Raw genomic sequence first — 22,270 nt, 5'->3', positions numbered from 1 at the left:
CTCCCTTACCACACCCTTCAAACCGGAACACAGCAGCGCCTAACACTGCTGTTATTAGGTAGAAATAGGTGTGGCGGTGGTGCCGCCGGAGTCGAACCACAACGGGTTCTACCACCATCGATGGTAAAATCTAGTTAAGGTTTAGGTTTAAGAATCTTTATTTCTCATAAGACTTTTACGTCACTTAGAATGGGAAACTTAAAAGTAATTATAATTATTATATGTGTCCGGTATGCCTATACATGCCTGCGGTATGTGTTGTATGTGTTGTGCGTGTAAATGTGTGTTTTGTGTGTGTGTGTGTGTGTGTGTGTGTGTGTTTGGGTGCGTGTTTGTGTGTGTGTGTGTGTGTGTTTGGGTGCGTGTTTGTGTGTGTGTGTGTGTGCGTGTATGTGCGCGCGCGCATGTGTGAATGTTTGTGTGAGTACGTGTGTTTATGTGTGACTTATTGTATGAGCGATGTATGAGTATGTGTATTCAACGTTGTTATTGTATATTTCTAATATTTATTTTAAGATATGTTCTTTTAATATTTTTTTTAAATTCTATACCAAATTTAATTTTAGTTATGTTTTCCGGCTAATCATTGTAATTTTGGCGCCTTCTTATTTAATCAGGAGGCACGGCAGTGCCTCCGCCAAGTCGAGCCTATTCCTTTTCCCGTAAGATGTTTTTTGTACTGGTAAATCTAATAAATTAGTATATTTCCGGCGTTTAGTAAACTTACTGGCTGCTTTTATAGGAAATTGTATTTGTGTATGTATTGATCTATTATTATTTTCCTTACGAGCATGCACGTATAGTAGATATAGGTTTGGTGGATATTTAACAGCTTTGTTATTTTGTATAGGTCTTTAGAGGGCGTTAGGTTAGGTTAGGTTAGGTTAGCTTAGGTTAGGTTAGGTTACGAGCATGCACGTATAGTAGATATAGGTTTGGTGGATATTCAACAGCTTTGTTATTTTGTATAGTTCTTTAGAGGGCGTTAGGTAGTCTACCTTATATAGGACTTTAATTATTTTATTTTGTGCTCTTTGTAGTGGTAGTAGGTTAGTTTGAGCTGAACAACCCCATATCTCAATTAGGTATTCTAGGTGCGGTTTTACTAAGGAATTATATATTAATGGTCGTATTTGAGGAGGTATCCATTTTGAACCTATTGTACCTTATTTAGCAAATAAAGATTAAAAAAAAATAGATCAATTTTGCCTATGTCATTAATATAGTTTAATATCTCACGCTGACTGTGGAAGGGGAATTATTTCTGACCGCACCTTATCGCTTTGTTTTAAATAATGAAGTAATATATACTTTTTCTTATGATAACAGTCAGCTGAGCGTGACTTTCGCACGCGAATGTACATCACGTGATTTTTACGGAACCCTATTACTAAGACTTCGCTGTCTGTCCGTCTGTCACAGGGCTCTATCTCTACAACCGTAATAGATAGACACTTGATTTTTTTTACAGAGGATGCATAAAGGTGGCCGCTATGACAACAAATACTAAAACAAAAAGTTGAATATAAAATGCATAGATTAGTAAAGATTACTCACTCCTAACAAGAAAATGTACCCGGTTTTGAGATTTGAAATAGTTGTGTAAAAAGTTTTGCCACGTCTCCGTGCTAAAATGTCCCTAAAAATATTTGAAATAATTATTTATTTATTACGTAAATCACGCAGTATTAGTTATTTATTCGTAAATTTTCTCTAAAAATGTTTTTATTTGTCAAGAATTACAAAAAAAAGAACTTACTAAAATAAGCCGTTTGTGGCTTCATTTAATTTCAAGGCGGCGAGGTATCTTTACTAATCTATGATAAAATGGGGTATTTTTCTAACGGTTGAACCGTTGTAGGTAGATCGCTCAAATTTTCACTATTGTATGTACTTCAATGGCTGCTATAACAAATACTATAAATAAAAAAATGGTGTTACTGAACCCTCCGGGTGCGAGTTCGACCCCACTTGGCCAATTATTTTTACACCTGTTTTTGTCTAATAACAGCAGTGTTAAGTGCTGTGGTTCGATTTAAAGAGTGTTGTAAAGACCTTTCCAAGGCATTCCAGTTTAGTCTTCAAGGGCAGCTACGCATGTGTGGCCGACCTGAGGTAGGAGTCTTATCTGGGGTTGATAACACGATTTACACATGTCCATGGGCGGCAATAGCATCAGATAGGCTGCGTCCTCATATGGTACTCCTATATGATAAATAATCATTATAGTTTAAAAACTAAAAACCACGCTAAAATCGTATCGTTAATCCTGATTCCTGACGATCCTGATTAGGTGAATGGGATAAAATTATTAAAATCGTGTATTGTCATCGGTTCTTGATAATTGTTCAAAATTTTAAATTAATCGCACCTTTCAAAGTGAGTAAAAATCGAGTTCAAAGATTCCGTTACATACGTACAGGTCAAGCTAATAAAAGCGTGGTAAAAATAGATGATGTTTTAATATATAACGTTATATAAACTACGAGCTTTCGCCCGCGGCTGCGCTCGCGTTACGAGATAATATTTTCATCCCCTATTTTATCCCCTTGGGGTAGAATTGATCTAAATCCTTTCTTAGCGGATGCCTACGTCATAACCTCTACCTGAATGCCTAATTTCAGCCCGATCCGTCCAGTGGTTTGGGCTGTGCGTTGATAGATCACTATGTCAGTCAGTCACCTTTGAGTTATATATATTTAGATTACAGAAAATACTACCAACAACCAAAGATGATAAAACATACACTCATTTTATGCAAAAAACTAAAAAACAAATGGGGTGTTATCAAACATTGAATAATACCTTTATCCGTACATACCTAATGTAGTTAAGGAAATAAACAATGAAATATTTCTTTTAAACACCATTTATCTCTTGTCAGTATCGAAAAACATGATATCTTTATATGATGTCTGGCGATATTTAATGTATTTTATCTCGGTACGAAAACAAAAGATATATATATATATATATATATATATATATATATATATATATACGTCTGCTACTATACTGTATATAGCAGTATAGTAGCAGACGAGCATGCAGTCCACTTGATGGTAAGTGTCTACTGCCGCCCATGGACATCTGTAATCAATCCCAGATAGGATTAGATATTGCTACCTGAGGTCAGCCACAGATGCGCCGCTACCCCTGAGGACTAAGCCGCTTAACACTGCTGTTATTAGGTAGAGATAGGTGTGACGGTGGTGCCGTCTGAGTCGAACAAAGGGCTCACTTGCAAAAATGAAGTAAACTATAATACGTTATTTATAAATTGATAACAACTAATTAAACATCCTAAAAGCATACAACTCCCCGGTTCCGCGAAATTACAAAAAAAAATACACAATCCCTCATACATAAAAATGCAACATGTTTAAAAAAAAATCAAATCAACCCATTCATTATTTTTCGAGTTTACCAGACACAAACATCCGAAACCCCAATCTTTATATGAACAAAGACAAATTTTCCATTCCTACTACTTATAGATATGTACAAGATGACCTAAATACGTACCAGGGGACCCAATGCTGGCAACAGATGAAGAGAAAATCAATAAATTGAACCAACATCAAAATAATAACACCTGAAGTCGGTCACAGGTGCTTCTCGGAGTAAAATTTATTGCTGGTACAAGTATCCAAATTTTAACTTTGTAACCCTCTTCTCAGATGTCACTAGTGGGTTGTTCAAAAACATCAGCATGTATGAGTTGTTATTAAAAAAATCGCCATGTTTATATAGGGTGTTTAAATTTAATAAAATAAGTAAAATAAGGTCTTTCGTTTATTTTGAAATAACTTTACCGTGTTTTTTGATAATTATTCACGTTAAACAAAATACTTTATAAAAAATTTCTCCCTCTTACAAATGTTTTTTCGACTTTTCTCCTCTTACATTTTTTTGTGATTGCCAAAATAATGTGTCCAATGAATCAAATCAAATCTATTGATAACTTTTAGTATAGAAAATCTGCTTTAAAAGTTAAGATGTTATAAAAAGCTTATAAATACGCGCGAAAAGCGTAGCCGACGTGGCGGAGAGGTCACCATACCGGTCCTACGCGGAGGGTTCTAGGTTCGATCCCGGGCCAGACAGAAATTTAAATAATGAATTAAGATTTTTTTTTGGGTCTGGGCGTTTGTATTATCGTCTTTATCTCCATGGCATCCACGACACAAGGAATTCTAGTGTAAAAAGTGTCATTTTGACCTGTACGTATGTAACGGAATCTTTGAACTCGATTTTTACTCACTTTGAAAGGTCCGATTAATTTAAAATTTTGAACAATTATCAAGAACCGATGACAATACACGATTTTAATAATTTTATCCCATTCACCTCATCAGGATCGTCAGGAATCATGATTAACGATTTTCCTTTTGCGATTTTAGCGTGGTTTTTAGTTTTTAACCCTTACTTTCAGTAAATATTTAAAAAGCTCGATTGCTTACAAACAATAAACTAAAAGGGAAAGTAATGTACCCTATTCACTTACACGATAGACGAATCCAACGACACCTCATATGTTAAAATTTGCCCAGATTTTTAAGTCTGGACTAATGCTATTCTCGATAATTTTAGAAAATTACCTAAGTAAGGTAGTAACTGAAAATTTGAATGACTTCCCTTATAGATTATTGAGATATTGTTTATTATTATATACGTTTGATCTAGGTCATAGATAAATAGAAGAGTTTGTCATATATATCTAATTTGTTTTATAATATAGTATGTAATGTATAAATAATTAATAAGATATCAACACAATTAATTAATTAATTAGTGACAATCCTAGTTAAATTGATAACAAAGTTCCGGCGGCACTACCGTCACACCGATTACGCTAACAACAGTAGTATTATTCGCTACTGTGTCTTGGTTTTAAGGGAGTTCCAGCTTTGTCCTCAGGGATAGCCGCGTGGGGCCGACATTAGTTAGAAATCGAATCTTATCTGGGGTTGATTACAGATGTCTATAGGCAGCAGTAGCCACTTACCATCAGGGGGGTTACTACCATCTCTTAAAACAATATTATTTTAATCATACATTGAAAATAATGTTTTAAGGAGGTCGTGGTAAGAAACAAAATAATGTTAATGCAATATTGAAATAAAATTTTCCTGAACTATGATGGTTTTTAAAAGATGGTGGTAGGCCCCCAGGACTGCGTACTCGTCAGCTACTCATATATTATTAAAAAAATAATATCGGAGTCCTTACTCCAGACGGATTTTTTTGGATCCTTACCTTTTATGGGTCCTTACCCATACGAATTTTTAAATCATCATTCTAAGATCATTATATATTAGGACCGAAAGTTAACCAAAATGTTTGTTGGCGAAAAAAACAATTATTAAAGAAATCCTACACGTTAATTAGCAAAATAATTTCAAAATCCAACTCCTTTCGCGACAGCATTTTAGTATACATATAACATAACTATAAGCAACGATTTTGGCCAGAAAACAAAATGTATTACTTCGTGCTCACACAAAAATGTATAAACAGTAGTAGTCTGAACTGAGCCAAAAATTCAACAATTTTCAATTTAAGGGCAATTTTTCCAGAACGAAACAAACCCAAAACTTCGCTAGGCACGATCATTACCTCAACCCTTGTACACCCTTCCGCCCCCACACTTTATCTCGGCCATAAATCAACTTGTCTATGACTAATTGATGCTGGATGGTACGCGAATCCGATTGCGCTATGTTCATGCAGGACACGCCTGGACGCCAATCGATAGACCTGATTCGTTCATTGTGCCATCAAGTCCCTATCTCATTAAGTTCCGTGAATTATTTGTAAAACACATTCACAAATACCTACTGAGTAATATCTAGTTTAAAAACTAAAAACTACGATAAAACAGCATTCGGAAGATCGTTAATCCTGACTCCTGAGGACCCTAACGAGGCGAATGGGGTAATTACTAAAATCGTCATCGACATCAGTTCTTCATAAGTGTTCAAAATTATAAATTAATCGGACCGTTCGAAGCGTGGTAAAAAAATTAATTACAAGTGATTGTGTAAGTTGTGTGAGAATAATGTCGGTCCCACCATGGGTGCACCGACACGTTATATTCGAGTCAAGACAAACAGTTGGGAATAACATTATAAAAACGTACAATCAGTGTGTAATTATCAACTGTCCATACGGGGCAAGCTGCCCCGTCGCATTTCCACAACAGGTGACGTTCTGGCCGGCACACTACCCACCAAACCCTATCATACCCATGAACCTAATGCCAAGGCATCCGCAATTCAGCCCGCGCCCATCAATTGCCCTACCACAATCAAACGACATTATTGAAATAAACGCACCATTCGAAATGGGCGTCCAAAACGAAATAAATATAAATTTGGATATTAATCCAATAGACAGCAACAGGAGTTGGCAATATAATACTTGCGAAAACCAAGCGGGTTCAGAGAAAACAATGAGCTTCAAAATTATGTCTTACAACGTGTTGTCCCAAATGATTTTGGATTCAAATATGATAACTTATACGTCGTGTAGACAAGAGAATCTAGTATGGGAAGTGCGATGGCAGAGAATTTTCAATGAGGTTCTTTGTGTAAACCCCGACATTTTCTGTTTACAAGAGGTGCACTTATCGCATCTTCCTTATTACGCGCGTTTCCAAACGATCGGCTATCTGGGTGTCTTCAAAAAGAAGAGCCGTTACAAGTCTGACGGCTGCGCCGTGTTCTACAGGGCCTCAATGTTCGAGATGATCGACAAAATGGCGGTCGAGTTTCGTCACGAGGTGATCCCTATCCTCCGAGCTGATAATATAGGCGTCATTGTGAAATTGGCGCCGTATGCTTCGCCTAGCACGCGTTTGGTTGTTGCAACCACGCATCTATTGTTCACGGGAGCGGACGCTACTAGACTCGCGCAAACGCGCATCCTATTAAACGAATTAGAGAAGTTTTCTCAAGACGAGACCAGAGGACAACTGCCTGTGATACTATGTGGCGATTTGAATTCTTTTCCAAACAGCAAAGTTATTAAATTCTTGGAAGAGGGACAAATTTGTATCCCATGGGGCGAAAGTCTTGAGCAGATAGGACTTGCCGAAGATATCATTGAATTCTACTCTGGACAACAAGTTGCATCGTTCGACGGAATAAACTCCTCTAACTACGTTGCCACTAACGTCATGAGGTGCAAAATTGCCACGCACTCTTTCAAGCTATCGTCTGTGTACGATACCGACAAAGATCACGAGCGATGGGAGACTGTAGACCACATATATTACACGAACAACGATATGAGAGTGACCCAACGCCTCGGTCCCCCGACCACGTGCATGAGACGTAAAATTCCCAATGAGGTCTACGGCTCAGATCACTTATCGATTGCAGCCTCATTCGAAATGGTGATTGAGTAAACGAAGATCTGATGAATTTTGAATGAAAATTCAAGGTGGAGTGGCTTTTTTTATTTTTATTAATGAAATTTGACATTATCACGATTTGGTAACAAGAATGTACAAGATATAAACATAGATAAGTATAGATATCTCACCGCCTTGGAATTGAAGGAAGACATTAAATGGCTTAAAGGGCTGACAAATGTGTCCGCCATTTAATGGGTGTCATGGTGTAATTTACGCGGAACAATGACGACGTGTGCAGTTAAGTGGTGCAAAAACACAAAATCTAATAAAAAGTGCGGACAAATATCGTTTCATTCGTAAATGATCTAAAAACTAATTTTTTTAAATATTTTTCAAACAATGAAATAGATGACAGTGACAATTTCAATTGTAAAAACTGGTAACATTTTCTTGTTAGGAGTGAGTTATCTTTACTAATCTATGGATATAAATGACTGATTGTTGCATTGAAAACAATAATCCTTCAAAGTTTAAGTGAATTGAACTCAAAGTGTGTGTGAACATTGCGTGGACCGATGGGTGAGCAGTTACCTCATATATAATAATATTATTTCAAGTGTGCAATGACTATATGTGTCACACTCTCTGTAACCTTAAGATGATTGTATGAAGTGTTATAATTTCATTTGTCTTCATATCATCTATATTTTGTACTCTGAACTTTTTGTAAATTATTTAACATTAATAGGGATGTAAGTCTGTATCGAATTATAAGTATTGATATTTATATCACTATAGAATTGTCGACACTATATTATCATATCAAAAGAATAACAATTTCGATTTTTTTTTGTAACAGGTCTAAGTCGGTCTAAAAAATTGTCAAAATAAATAACCTCTAAATTTAGAGGGCGCAAGAAGGTTTTGATACTAAAACGTTTTAAAATGATATCGTATTTTTTCAATATTTTCAAATATCGATATTTTCGAGCCTGCTATAAATATCAATACTTTCAAACAATTCCATCCCTTAACCTTACGAATTGTACTGTGTATCTATCTTTTAAGATTTTTCCGGGTGTTTTTATAATAATTTATAGACATGATAAGACACGTCTGACCTTGAATATCTTGAATACAAAAATTATCTGTAAAAGTAATAAGGAAAAAATATTGTGCTATTTTTTTGCCTACATTTATATCTGTTATCTATACAAATTTTACTTCCCAAAAATAGCAATCAAAATCAAGTATGTCGATTTTTAATAAAAGTGTTAGTAGATTGTGTCTCGAAACAAGTGAATTATTACCAAAATCGGATGTAATTTTTAAGTGTCATTTTTTAATATCGACATATTTTAAATTGTTAATAGTGTCTAAATATGTCAATTGTATGTGTCTAAACATACAAGTAATTTTTATAATGTACAATGGTGTGAACTTTCAAACCGTATGATTTGTCAAGCGTATGTATATAACGCCGAAAGACTTATGTCATTCGGCGTTGGTAAGAGAAAGTCTGTGATTTAATAGGAATGAAAAGGACAACACTATTGTTCACAGCTCCAAAAGAAATTAACGATTATAATGTCATGACGTGTTATTTAACAGAAGGGCGTATCTGTGATTTTAGATTTTTTGGGCCTCTTTCAGAATGTTTGGGTAAAGTTATTAAACGAGTGACAGATTTTTTGACAGTTAAATTTTCTTATGTGACATTTAGATACTGGTCAAATGCAGACGATGGGCGCGCGGACAAGTAAGTGTCGCTTTTAACGCGAATGAAAGGATTGCGTCTGTATTCGTCCGCAGCATTTACATGTTTTGCAAGTTGTTTGGCCGATTATTCGCGAATGTCTTAATATTTCATTAGAACTTATTTGTCATTTAGTTCCTTTTAAAGATTTTTAAACTGAATTCATATATTGAATGTTTAAATATATCAACCCCAAAGTAATGTAACTATTATTGATATGATACTATCACATCGAAAAAAAATCTGTATCAATAGGTAATTTTAGATATTTTACAAACGTAATAAAAATTTTAACGCTCGATATATCGCGTCAATATTATCGGTAAATCAATACATAAGCTTTCAATAGCGATAATTTCAACCTACATCCCTAATTCTGAGTAGTCGTTTGAGATTTTCCTTAAACATACTGAAACTGGCCGAAATATTTATAAACAATTAAAAAATAATTGTCAATTTGTTAATTGACAGCCCTAAAAACAATTTTACATAAAAAATAAACGTAAAATTATAAAAGGTAGATTTCATAAAATTAAAATTTTAACGGTAAAATTTAAAATTTTACCAGGGTGACGCTTTAGCGTTTTTAAATTTTATCCAAATTGGCGTATTTTAACAAAATTAAGCTATAAAGTATAGTAAAACTAGATTGCTATGTCCTTTGTGGAAACCCTTTGGGTTTCTCAGAGGGCAGCGGAGAGGATATGCCGGGTCCTACCGGCTAAAACCCTACGGTGTTCCTCTGGCCCTCTATCCGGACGGCACTCGTCCGCGGATGCTTGTGGGTTCAAATTAAATGGACCCCGGACTGATATTGAAAAATGTGATGGTCAGACTTATCGTTAACTAAGGTGTGCTCCACTATTGTGGAAACATTAAAATTTTTGAAAAATTGAAAATATATTAAATTGATCTATAAAAAAAGGGCGTGGTCAAAATGTCTGAAAGGAAAGTGCTAAATTTTAAAAGGCCTAAAAAGCCCCTCATTTGTTTTATCTAAGGTCAAATATATGGTCGTTGTGGTAAGACAGACATACTTAATCGAGGCATTTCAGCTTAGTCCTCATGGGTAGCGGCGCATCTGTGGCCGACCTTAGGTATTCAGTATTTTGTAACATATTGGCAAATACATTTTCCTCGAAGGCAATTTTTTGTAGATCAATGAATTTTGAATATTGGATATTGAATATAAATCGAAATCTACCTTTACAGCTAGTATTTCTAGCTGATTTGTATACGATATAAAACGTATGTATTAAGAAAAGTACTATTATATACCGATGTATAAATTTAAAACAACATTTTTGATAAACAAAGCCAAATATTGAAAAAAAAATTTTTTTTTCGAAAATTGTAAATTTTGATGTATCAAAAACGAATTATACTGTAAACATTTTTTGACAAAATGCCAATTGTTGAAAAAGAAAACATTTTTTGACAAATTGTAATTTTTGAAGTGTTAAATCCTAAGTAATAGCTTGGCATTAACCACAAACACCGAACCTCAACAAACCAACTGAATCAATTTATCCACACGTTTACATTTGCAACAGTTTGTTAATTGGCAAGTGTGTGGACTGTGGACACGAATGTCCAAATCAAACAGCCTATCCACACGTATTTGTCACAGTTTGTCGAGGTTTGGCAACTACACGAAACTATAGTATTAATTAGTACCCTAAGATTATAAATATAAGAAAAATCTGTGTAGCAGGTTTGTAGATTATTATATTAATGACGTATCTTGATGTTGTGACAATAAATTTTAAAAGTTATATCATTTTAAGAACTTTGGCCGTCATGGACTTTAATGTTCATGGGCCTATTAGTAAGGATATCTATAATTCATATTGATATACCCAATAACGTTGTATAACTAGCGGAGGCCACCCCTATTTCTAGCGTGAAATCTTTGTGGTAAGAGAGACATACGTTTCCGAGGCGTTCAAGCTTAGTCCTCAGGTAGCGGTGCATCTGTGGCCGACCTCAGGTAGGAGCATCTAATCCTATCTGAGGTTGATTACAGTCCTGCGGCAGTAGCCACTTACCATCAGATGCACTGTATGCTCGCCTGCTACTTCTATCTCATATAAAAAGTCAATTTTTCAGTTTAGTCCGTATTATACAATTATCACCATTCATTGTATAGGTTAAGAAACAAAATGTTTTGAAAAGTGTCAAATCCACCGTCACTTTGGTGGTCATGGTCTAAGCCCTTCTCATTTTGAGAACCATGCCCAAGTGGGACAATGGCTATATGTGGAGGGTATATTTCGAGGCCTATCATTTTCCTAGCTATAAGTCTTTTGTAATATTCTCCTATCCAAATACTATTGTCAAATTATAAATAGGTACGTAAGATTTCATGTGATGTTTTTTAAATATAAGCATAAGAAAAAGAAATTAAAAAAAAAAAAAAAAAACAAAAAACAAAAAATTAAAAAAAAAAACAAAAATTTACTTAAAAAATATAAAAAATAAAAAGGTAGATTTCGCATAAATAAAATTTGAAAAGGTATTTTTAAAAAAATCAATCATTATAGATATTTTGTGTATAAATTGACAAATTTTGAAAATTATTAACATAAACTGTAACTGCAACTTGTGGACCGAATTTTTTTTGAAAATTTTCAAAAAAAAAAGATAAGATAGAAAATGCCGAATCTACCTTAAAATTTTTGAAAATCTAAATGTTGTATTCAATGTGTAGATTTAAAATTAAGTATTTCTCTATGTAACGTTTACTAATAATAAGACCTTAGATTTAGATACCTAAATTTCACAAATATCACAAATATTTATCACTATTAATTTTTAAGTGACATTCTCATAGAATATCTTACAATTATTAGTATCTGAAAAAAGTATTTTAGAAGTTATACTTCTTTTGGATAAATTTTGACAGCGTTTTTTACAAAACCAAAATATAAAAAATCGACATTATATCAACCATCCCGATAATGCCTACTTATCACTTCAACAAAGTGCAAAAAGTTATCATATCCTAATTAAAAAAGAGCTAAGCATTCCTATTTTTGCATTTTTTTTTGCAATTTTTTGTAGTTTTAGGCTGAATGTCCATTGGCTACTATCGTCTGAGCGACAATTGCGTAGGCTATCACCTTGCTTAAGCTACTGATTAGTTGCTAAGGCAATTTGTTGTTTGAGCGACCGACGAGCGGCACCTCTTTTATTTTATTTGAAAATATTTCTGCCTCATAACAGCAGTGATAAGCTTAGTCCTCTGGGGTAGCGGCGCATCTGTGACCGACCTGAGATAGGAATATCTAATCCTATCTGGGGTTTATTACAAATGTCCATGGGCGGCAGTGCCACTTACCATCAGGTGGACTGCATGCTCGTCTGCTACTCCTATATTATATAAAAAATGAAAGATCTGTCAATACTCAATCCTTTGCGCGTCTGTTACATAAGCTACTATATAGTCGTCAAGCCACCTCAGTCGGGTTAACCACTAAACAGTTGCTAAAGCGATAGTAGCCAATGAGCGGCGCGAAAAGCGAATGGAAAAATGACTCTGCTTTTTATAATTTTCTTGTGTCCGAGTGAAACTCAAATATTTTTGAAAATAATATTTTCTACGCGACTTTTTAGCTTCTTATAACATTTGCCGAGCGAAATTTATATTAACTTTTTGATGGTTCCTTTTATACTGTTAGGATTTTTAGATTTTTTGAAAAAAATATCGAAACAATGATTGCGCTTATATTGCGGGACAAAAAACGAATATTTGAGCCAATCTTTTTTATTTTTTTGGGGACCCCTTAAACAAACGTATCTTTGTGTGCCTCTTTCAACAAATAAAACACTAGCTTTATACCATAGATAAGTATAGATATCTCACCGCACATTGGCACATTTGGGACAAATCCAAAAAATGGTCAAAAAGATTGGCGTCACTAGTTTAGATTTTAATTGGTTGAAAGTTGTTCAAGATCATTTCATAATTAAAATTTAAATAAAATACCTTTTTTATCCATTTTTTTTTTTAATTTTAACTTTTAAAATTCAAATTTATTATTACAAGGAATAAAATTTAGTTTTCAATTGTTTTTATGATTTATTACTTTTGTTTCGAACGCTCGTCCCGCTTTGTCCTAAATTTATATTTTGTACTCTTTTTAAAATTTTGAATTTGCTTTTTTATAAATTGTTTTTTATTTGTACATTTTTTCAGCTTTTTAGCGAAAATTATTAGACGAATGTAGGAAGAGAGGCACAGCAATTTTGTGTTATATTGATTAAAAAATGTTCTCCATCCTAATTTTATACATAATAAAAATATATATCTGTTCCTAAATTTAATATACTTCTAACTACTAACTAATATAATATTTTTGGAAATCTGGATGTGTAGATTTTTGGTATTTTAAGAATTTGCCTTCAACAACTTCTGTAGCCCCTTTTTTCTTTGAGTAGATTTCGAAAATACAAAAAATGTGTATTTTTAAACACTTCAAAATTAATTTACAAAAATACACATTTTTAATTAAATAAGGCAATAAAACGCTCATTTTATGTTAAATAAGATATTTTTAATTTTAAGGTTTACTAATAAGTTGAATTGATTTAATATAAATGTTTTTTTATTTTATTATAATAGTTGTTATGTCAAAATAATTGCTCAAACATTATTATGAATGTAAGCATAGATTATAAAAAATATAGATAACACATTAAAACTGAAAAACAACAAAGACATTTTGTGTAACTTGTAATGACAATAATCAAATAACTTTTTCATATCCAAATATTGCTCAAAATTTTCTGTAATGTTCTTAAATTTAATGATCTTAAAAAGTGTTCAGAAGTGCTCTATCTATATTTAATATAATCCATGATTTATAAAGAAGTGTCGCACTAATTTATTTAACATATCGTTAAGCTCAAATAGTTGTTATATTATTAATTATTATATCTTACGTAAAAAGAACACAAAGAAAAAAAAACAAATGTTTTTCGAAATCTACATTTTAATAATATTTATTTCATTTTATGAAGTTGTTAAAGGCAGATTATGATAGATCTAAGAAGATGGGCTTCATCTGTCTATTTTATATTAACAGGAGAGTAAATCATCTTATATTTTCTTAACCAATTATTTACCTTATTTACCTATTAATATTATTGTTATAACTAGACATTTGACTATATGCATAGCATATTTGCATATTCAAATGCATAAATTGCAATTATTGCTGCAATATTTGCAAACATTAGTATTTTTTTGATATTGCATATTTCAAAAGTTAAAATTATATTTAGGATTCTAATTATGATTTTAGGAATCCCTAAACCTTAATTATTAGGTGTATTGTATTCTACAGTCAAAAAATACGTTTCTGTAAGCAAGTCCAAGAAAATCATGTGCATTTGACACATATTGGTCATTTACAGCTCAAAAATTTAATTATATTAAATAATAAGTGAGATACATCTCAAAATTTAGTTAAAATACATTTAATTTTGTGTTTTCATGACAATTAACACCATTTCCCTAAAATTATTTATTGTAAAAAGTACATATTTAAGTATTAATTTATTATAAAATATGCATTTTATGCATATTTCACCCTATTTAGTGCATTAGAAGGTGGTAGGACCACACCGATTCCTGCCTAATAACAGCAGTGTTAAGCGCTGTGTTCTGCTGTATCCTTGGGGAATCAGCCTTTTCTTCAGCAGCAGCATATATATGGCCAACCTCAGGTAGAAATCTAATCCTACCTGGGGTTGATTACAGATGTCCATACGGCAGTAGCCTTACCATCACTGGACTGCATGCTCGTCTGCTACTCCTTTATTATAAACTTGTCATTTTTATAATTACATGATGCATTTAATCAAATATCTAGTGATAATAGATGACCACCCTTCCGCCTGCACCTATCCTTCCTATATTATAAATGAATTTTTCTTTAAAAACCCTATATTTCGATGTTATTTACCCCCCTGTATTAACAAATTTAGTATATAAGAAATAATTGTAATTCTACTTATTGAGTGTTGTGACTTAGTATAGCTGTACATACAATTGTGTTTTATTTCTATTCCTAAACCTTTATTGAAAAGGGCTTATTGAACCCTTTATGATTCGACTCCAGCGACACTACCACTACACTTCTGTTAATAAAATCAGATTTAAGGGCTACTGTACTTTGAAGTAAGGATATACTTATCTGAATCATTCCAACTTAGTTCTAATGGGTATAACGCACGCTTTGTTAAAGCCAGTTAAGAATCTAATCTTATCTGGGGTTGATTTGCAGCTTAGTCCTCAAGGGTCGCTAAGCATTTGTTGCCAACCTTGGGAAGGAATCTAACCTTATCTAGAGTTGATTATAGATGTCCATGGGCAGCTGTAGACTTACCATCAGGTGGACTGCATGTTCTTCAATAGAATAGAATAGAATAGAATAGAATACTCTTTATTAATTAAGGTATAGAATATTAGGTATTCAATATTATATTAAAACGCTTATTATATATAATATATTGATTTTAATATTCTAAAGTGTCAAGTGTTGATTAATTTCTAATACACACATAATGTGCCTGGGAATCGAACTTCGGATTCCCATATCGAGACCGAAGTTCAAACTAATCACTCTTATGGATTAAGTTGGTATTACATAACAATATATAAATTCTAGAAGTAGTTTAGTTAGTAGTACTTACTGTCTTATAAAAAATCTGTGCTTCAAAATACTCATAGGTAGTGGAATTTCCCGGGTTTTACCGACAGATAATGTTTAGCACATTAAATGTATACATATAATCAATATAACATCTTATTCTTAGTATATAATAATAATAATAATTTCTTTATTTCAGACCTTTTTTTTTTTTACAGTCCATAGATTTGGTTAGTACATATTTTCTTAAATCTATGTTAGTGTACAACAAATAAAAACACGTAAAAACACGGGGGTTAGTGTTAAAGACAACTTAGCCTATGTTAGTAAAGACAATTAAAACAAAAAACTTAAATTCTAAGTACACACACACTTGTTGGCTCGCGTGTGTACATCATTCCAGCGGGCCCAGAGAGGGCTGTCTGGTTTGCATACCAATGTGCTAAGGAGTGCGTTGGTGCTCCCCACAACCCGCTTCATCATCGACGCCATACGTTTGCGGACGATTGCGTAAAAGTCATCGATACGAGCCTCCGCAAACATGGCAGACGCACTACAGAAACGCGGCTTCCCCAACACCACCCTCAGCACATTGTTATACTGCACGCGCAGAGCTCTGAGGGTCCGCTGCTTATAGTTCGCCCACAGACTGCAGGTGTAAAAATTTTGGCAGTAAGCTCTAAAAAGTGACAGTTTTACCTGTTTACTGCAACGCTTAAATCTGCGGGCCAACATATTGCCTCGGACCGACATCGCCCTCCTCTCTCTTTCTATGTCCCTGTCGTCCCCAAGGCACTCGTCAACTATGTGGCCGAGGTACCTGAACTCAGCCACCTGCTTCAGTGGGAAGCCGCATAGTTGAAAGGTGGGTTTAAAGGTGGATTCTTTGTTTCTCCCCCTGAACACGAGAATCTCGCTCTTTTTCGCGTTATAGCTGAGTCCATTTACCTCGGCATACTCCTCACAGATTTTTAACAATCTCCGGAGGCCACTGACCGAGGGACTCAGCAGAACCATGTCGTCAGCATAACTGATGTTGTTGATAGAAAGTCCATCAATCGAGCATCCGACATCCGCCCCACTGAGCCTCTCTATCAGCTTGTTGACGTAGAGATTGAAAAGCCTCGGAGACGTCAGCCCACCTTGCCTTACTCCACAATCCAATTTGTAGGGGTCACTCATTGCGTCTCCCCACCTCACTACATTTGACTGATTGCCGTACCAGTATTGAAGCAATGATAATAGTTAGTTATATAAGCTGTGCCCGCGACATTGTCTGCGTGCGTGGTATGTGGTAGAACCCTTTGTGGTTCGACTCCAGCGGCACCACCGCCACACCTATTTAACCTAATAGCAGCAGTGTTAGGCGCTGCTGTGTTCCGGTTTGAAGGGTGTGGTAAGGGAGACATACTTTTCCGAGGCGTTCCAGCTTAGTCCTTAGGGATAGCGGCGCATCGGTGGCCGGCCTCAGGTAGGAATAGCTAATCCTATCTGGCGTTCATTACAGATGTCCATATGGGCGGCAGTAGCCACTTACCATCAGGTAACTGATGCATGAAACTACATGCTACTTCTATAAAAAAAAATATGCATGTATCGTTAGTCCCAACTTGAAACTTAAGAAACTTTTAGACCCGATAGGTGGCGCTACATTTTTTTTTATTAGACATACACCGGTCCATAATATTTTATTCATACCAAAATAAATGAACAACACTGTTGATCCATTGTATTTCACAATAACTTTCATTTTTAGTTATATCAGTAGCATGACGTATGGACGGACAGAGTAGGTACTTACGCCAAAAATAATATAGATAAGTGCGAGCCGATCACGCACGGAAAGTTACATACATGTAACATTTAACACTATGTATTTTTTTTATATAATACAGGACCATGCCAGTGATATCCTAGTGGTTAGGAAACTCGGCCTCTCTAGGGTTCCGAGGATCCAATCCCAGGCACCTCTAATTTTTCAAAGTTATGTGCGTATTAGAAATTTTATCACTTGCTAAACGGTGAAGGAAAACATCGTGAGGAAATCTGCATATCTGAGAGAATAAAAAAAATTCACAGATATGTGAATTCTACCAATACGCACTTGGCCAGCGCGGTGGACTATGGCCTAATCCTTCTCATTCTGAGAAGAGACCTGTGCCCAGCAGTGGGACGCTAGTGGGTTGGTGATGATGAATACAGGACCAGCAGACGAGCATGCAGTCCACCTGATGGTAAGTGGCTACTGTCGTATGATCTGTAATCAACCCCAGGACTATATATTCCTATAGGACTACATATTTCTACCTGAGGTCGGCCAGATGCGCCGCTACCCCTGAAGACTAAGCTGGAACACCTCAAAAAGTATGTCTCCCTTACCATTACAGATGTCCACTAGCAGTAGCCACTTACCATCAGGTGCACTGCATGCTCATGCATATGTCTCTTACTACCCTTCAAACCAGAACACAGCAGCGCTTAACACTGCTATTAGGTAGGCAGCTGCCGATTCAAACTACAAAGGGTTCTACCACTTTCGAAAATGTTATCTTACGCGTGACACCGCGGGCAGAGCTAGTGGTATATATGAGGCTGCTGGAACCAGAGTGGCCTAACTGCATTTTAATGATTTTTAACCTATCTGTACTTTCGTAATTTAAGAATGTTGTACAGTCCGCGTAAAATGCTACAATACAGAAATGATCCGCGTCGCCATAGTAACAACTTCAGAGTGGACTAACTATACACTTGCTTTTCTCCATATTGTAAATCATCTTTTGTAGTTAGGCTGTTCTGGTTCTAACAGCCTCATATATAAGGAAAAGTTAATATGAAAGGTGAAAGTACTAAGTGAGTTACACACGTTTTTTTGTGAATTGGAAGAAAAAGAGTGCCTCTGCCTTCTCTGCCATACAGAGTGGTCACCATACCGGTCTGACGCGCGAGGGTCCCGGGTTCGATCCCTGGCCAAACAAATATCTAAATGATGTAGTTAGATTCTGTTCCTGGGTCTGGGTGTTTGTGTATTTGTATGTGTGTGTTCATGGCAACGCTAGGGAATCCTAGTGAGGGCCTGTAAGTGTAGAAGGGATTTCTAATGAAAAAACCCTCTTAATCAGACAGCAAGCCATAGCCCTTTTTTATATAAGAGTTAGTAGACAAACATGCAGTCCACCTGATGATAAGTGGCTACTGCCACCTATAGACATCTATAATCAACCTCAGATAACATTAGAATCCTACCTACTCAGCTACAGATGCATTATTACAGGGGTAACCGGAGGACAAAGCTGGAACGCCTCGGATAAGTATATCTCCCTTACCACAGCCTTAAAACCAGCAAAATCTTCAAAGTTCTTTATACTGTTGTTATTAGGTGGAAATAGTATATGAAAATACTTTGTTATTTATTTGAACTATAGAAGATTGTACTTAATTGTTTACAAAAGAAACAATATAGTCACATGTGATAAATCAATTTAGTAATAACTTATTTATCATAATAATAACATTCAATATGGGGTTAAGACATTCTTTGATAAGAAATATTCTATTAGATATTGTTAGCAGCACAGTTATTATAACTTAAATAAATAAAACATTATTATTAGTTGTTATACTGTATTTTTAACTGTAGTAAATATATAAACTAGCTGTGCCCTGCAGTTTCCATCCCGTTAAAAAGAAATTTAACAATATACTTAACATAAAATATAAGTAGCCTAAGTTACTCCTTATTACATCACCTAGTAAAAGTACCCTCAAAATCAGTCCAGCCATTTCAGAGATTAGCCAGAACACACAGACCGACAAATATTGTAAAAAATGTTATTTTGGTGTATGTACCGTATGTATATTCATATGCATGTAGTAAAAAGTGGTTATATCAATATTGAAAACAGACACTCCAATTTATTTATATGTATAGATTGGCCAAATGGGAGTTGTACTTGCACATGGAGAGTTCCACATACTACAAAATATATATTTATATTTTTATTTTTAGTATTAGTCATCAAAGGAATAAAGTTGTTTCTTGTATGGCAACCCCCATTTATTTTTAAGACATTTTATTTAGTAAATGATTTTACAGTGGCAACCATTATATATATCTAAAAAAAACAAGTGCATTACAGTTCATGAGAAAGAGTTCTTGAAATTTGAATTTTTTGCAAAGTATGTATAATGGTGGCCGCTATAACAACAAATACTAAAAATAAAATAAAGTTAATATTTATGGTTATATTATTATATTAAAATGCTTCTATACGATTAAATAATACTTTGATGATAAAAATTGATATAATTTTCCTAATTTCCCTATTATTATATAATGACTTGATTATTATTATAATTGATTGTTAATTTCGACATAGTTGCATTTGTCTTAATCTAAATATCATTTACCTTTAATACTTTATTATTAATCCTAACATTTTATTTAAGTGTTGACATGTGTAACACCTGTAAAGGTAGCATTTAATCGAACTTTATGTATCATTATTGACCTATTGTACTTAATGCTTTACACTATAAAATAAGTAAATAAATAAATAAAATGGGGATCTCCATACAACAAACTGGTAATTTAAATTTTCACAACGCATTCACTTTTATGGCTGCTATGATAACAAATGTTGAAAATAAAAAAATAAATGTAATTTTTGTGGTAGGTAACACTCCCTGTGCGATTCGCACTTGGCCAATTATTATACATGGAGCAAGATAGGATGCTACCACGTATATCCTGAACATCACTAAGAATATTTCTTCCTTCATACTTTTTACACTTTTTTTACGTAAACGAGTATGAGTTTATAATCTTATTTATTGTTATTACAATGTTTAATATATTCAAAGCTGCCTCAAGTACAAATATACTATTTTGGTGATATAACACCCGTTATCGCAACGAAACAAAACAAAAACAAGTTTGTTATTGTAATCAGAAGTTTTTAAAACATTTTTTCAAAGAAAGTAAGGAAAGTATTTGTTTTAAAATATTTCTAGTACTTTTCTTATTAATCACGGAGCATAAGATGCTTCATAAACAACTTTATATGTAAAAAGATTTCGTTTATTTTAACGCCATCTGTGCATCGACATTTTGCGAAAATGTGAAAGGTATTCACAAAATTAAGTTTATACAACGCATATATATAGTGAAAATACAGTTGTTTCAATTCACAGATAACAACTTGTGCTAGAGGAAAACATTGCGAATATTCCCTTGGGTTACATACATAATAAGTACATACCTCTAATTCGAATTAATTTGGATCGTAAAACACAGCTTTTCACAGTTATCACAACACACCGCAATCCGAAACACGCACTAAATGAACACAAACATCCTAATTTTAAGAGTTCACTTATTGTTTTCGGCAAAATTGCGAAACCTGGCGAAAATTCGCAACTGCGTACGCGTCGGCTATGGCAGCGAATTGTGGCTAATATGGCCGCCGTGAAATCCCGCGCAGGCGTGCGCAGATTATAAAGCAAGCTCGTTCTAAAACTGGTTTGACGTATAAAAAGACATTTATATAGTGCTACTTTTTTGTTTTTCCATATATAGTTTCGATTTTGTTACTAAAAACTTAATAATTTTTTTGATAAATTCAAGTTATGTAATATTGTTATTTAATATTATTTTACATACAATCGACAATCCTTGACTTGAAGTTGGACGTCATACCCTCCGGGACTCTCGTATGCTAAGTCAATGTTAACATAAGGGCGGTGGGAATGGATTTTTGAGTCTCGAGGATCCTCTCATTTCCCGGGCAGATTCTCGGTTGGTAAATACCCCCTGGATTTTTGATATTTGTTCATAATAATATAATGTTATTTAAAACATTACAGAATAATGAAGAAATATAAAAAAATATATATCGTCCCACTGTTAAGTGGGTGATTCGGTACTTACGCGTTGTTACCGAGCGGACGGTCGGCCTCCTGATGGTCGGAGGTCGCCAGTCCAGGGAGTTCCCGTGGGATCGGGCGCCCCCCAGGTGGTCGATCGTATAATTGACGATCCGCATAGCGGAGCATTCACTATAGCGTTCTGACCAGGTTCGACTCTGGTGAAACATTCTTAGAATTATACTCACTATCACAAAAGAAGTAAAAGTGGAACGTATCGTGGTTTGATTTCTTTTATTTTTAATTTAGGAGAAGCAGACGAGCATGCAGTTCAACTGATGGTAAGTGGCTACTGCCGCCCATGGACATCCGTAATCAACCCCAGATAGGATTAGATATTCCTACCTGAGGTCGGCCACAGATGCGCCGCTGGCCCTGAGGACTAAGCTTGAACGCCTCCGATAAGTACGTTGTTTTCCTTAATTTTTAACCGACTTCAAAAAGGAGGTGGTTATCAATTCGGCCAGTATTTGCCACAATTGCTACAAGTTGGCACATTTAAATATGATGAGGATCAGAGTGGGTTCTGGAGACAAAATATGTAACTCGTCAACCGATGGGTATATTTGAGTTTTG

At 34.6% G+C, this 22,270-nt stretch overlaps 3 protein-coding genes across 3 annotated transcripts in view; 1 reads left to right on the top strand and 2 right to left on the bottom strand.

The window, feature by feature from the left end:
- Positions 1 to 21,253, bottom strand: part of LOC140755480 (uncharacterized) — a 65,214-nt gene extending 43,961 nt beyond the window's left edge. Inside the window, exon 1 of the mRNA XM_073090753.1 lies at positions 21,031 to 21,253. The gene's annotated coding sequence lies outside the window, so the exon portion shown is untranslated. The remainder of the gene's footprint in view (positions 1 to 21,030) is intronic.
- On the top strand, positions 6,062 to 7,411 carry LOC140755355 (protein angel homolog 2-like). The gene has a single exon (XM_073090550.1). It carries the CDS (start codon positions 6,062 to 6,064, stop codon positions 7,409 to 7,411), a length of 1,350 nt encoding a protein of 449 aa, XP_072946651.1.
- Positions 15,959 to 17,014, bottom strand: LOC140755354 (uncharacterized; the record flags this gene model as incomplete). Its single annotated transcript, XM_073090549.1, has 1 exon — positions 15,959 to 17,014. A coding segment is annotated over one exon (885 nt), but the record flags the coding sequence as incomplete, so codon positions are not given.
- Positions 21,254 to 22,270: the final 1,017 nt, after the last annotated feature.

This window comes from Epargyreus clarus, unplaced genomic scaffold (genome assembly GCF_041222505.1).
Source record: "Epargyreus clarus isolate Ecla_fem2 unplaced genomic scaffold, WU_Ecla_fem_2.2 ptg000033l, whole genome shotgun sequence".
Taxonomy (NCBI): Eukaryota; Metazoa; Arthropoda; class Insecta; order Lepidoptera; family Hesperiidae; genus Epargyreus; species Epargyreus clarus.
Note: the sequence above shows the minus strand (reverse complement) of the source record. Positions and strands in the feature narration are given on the sequence as shown.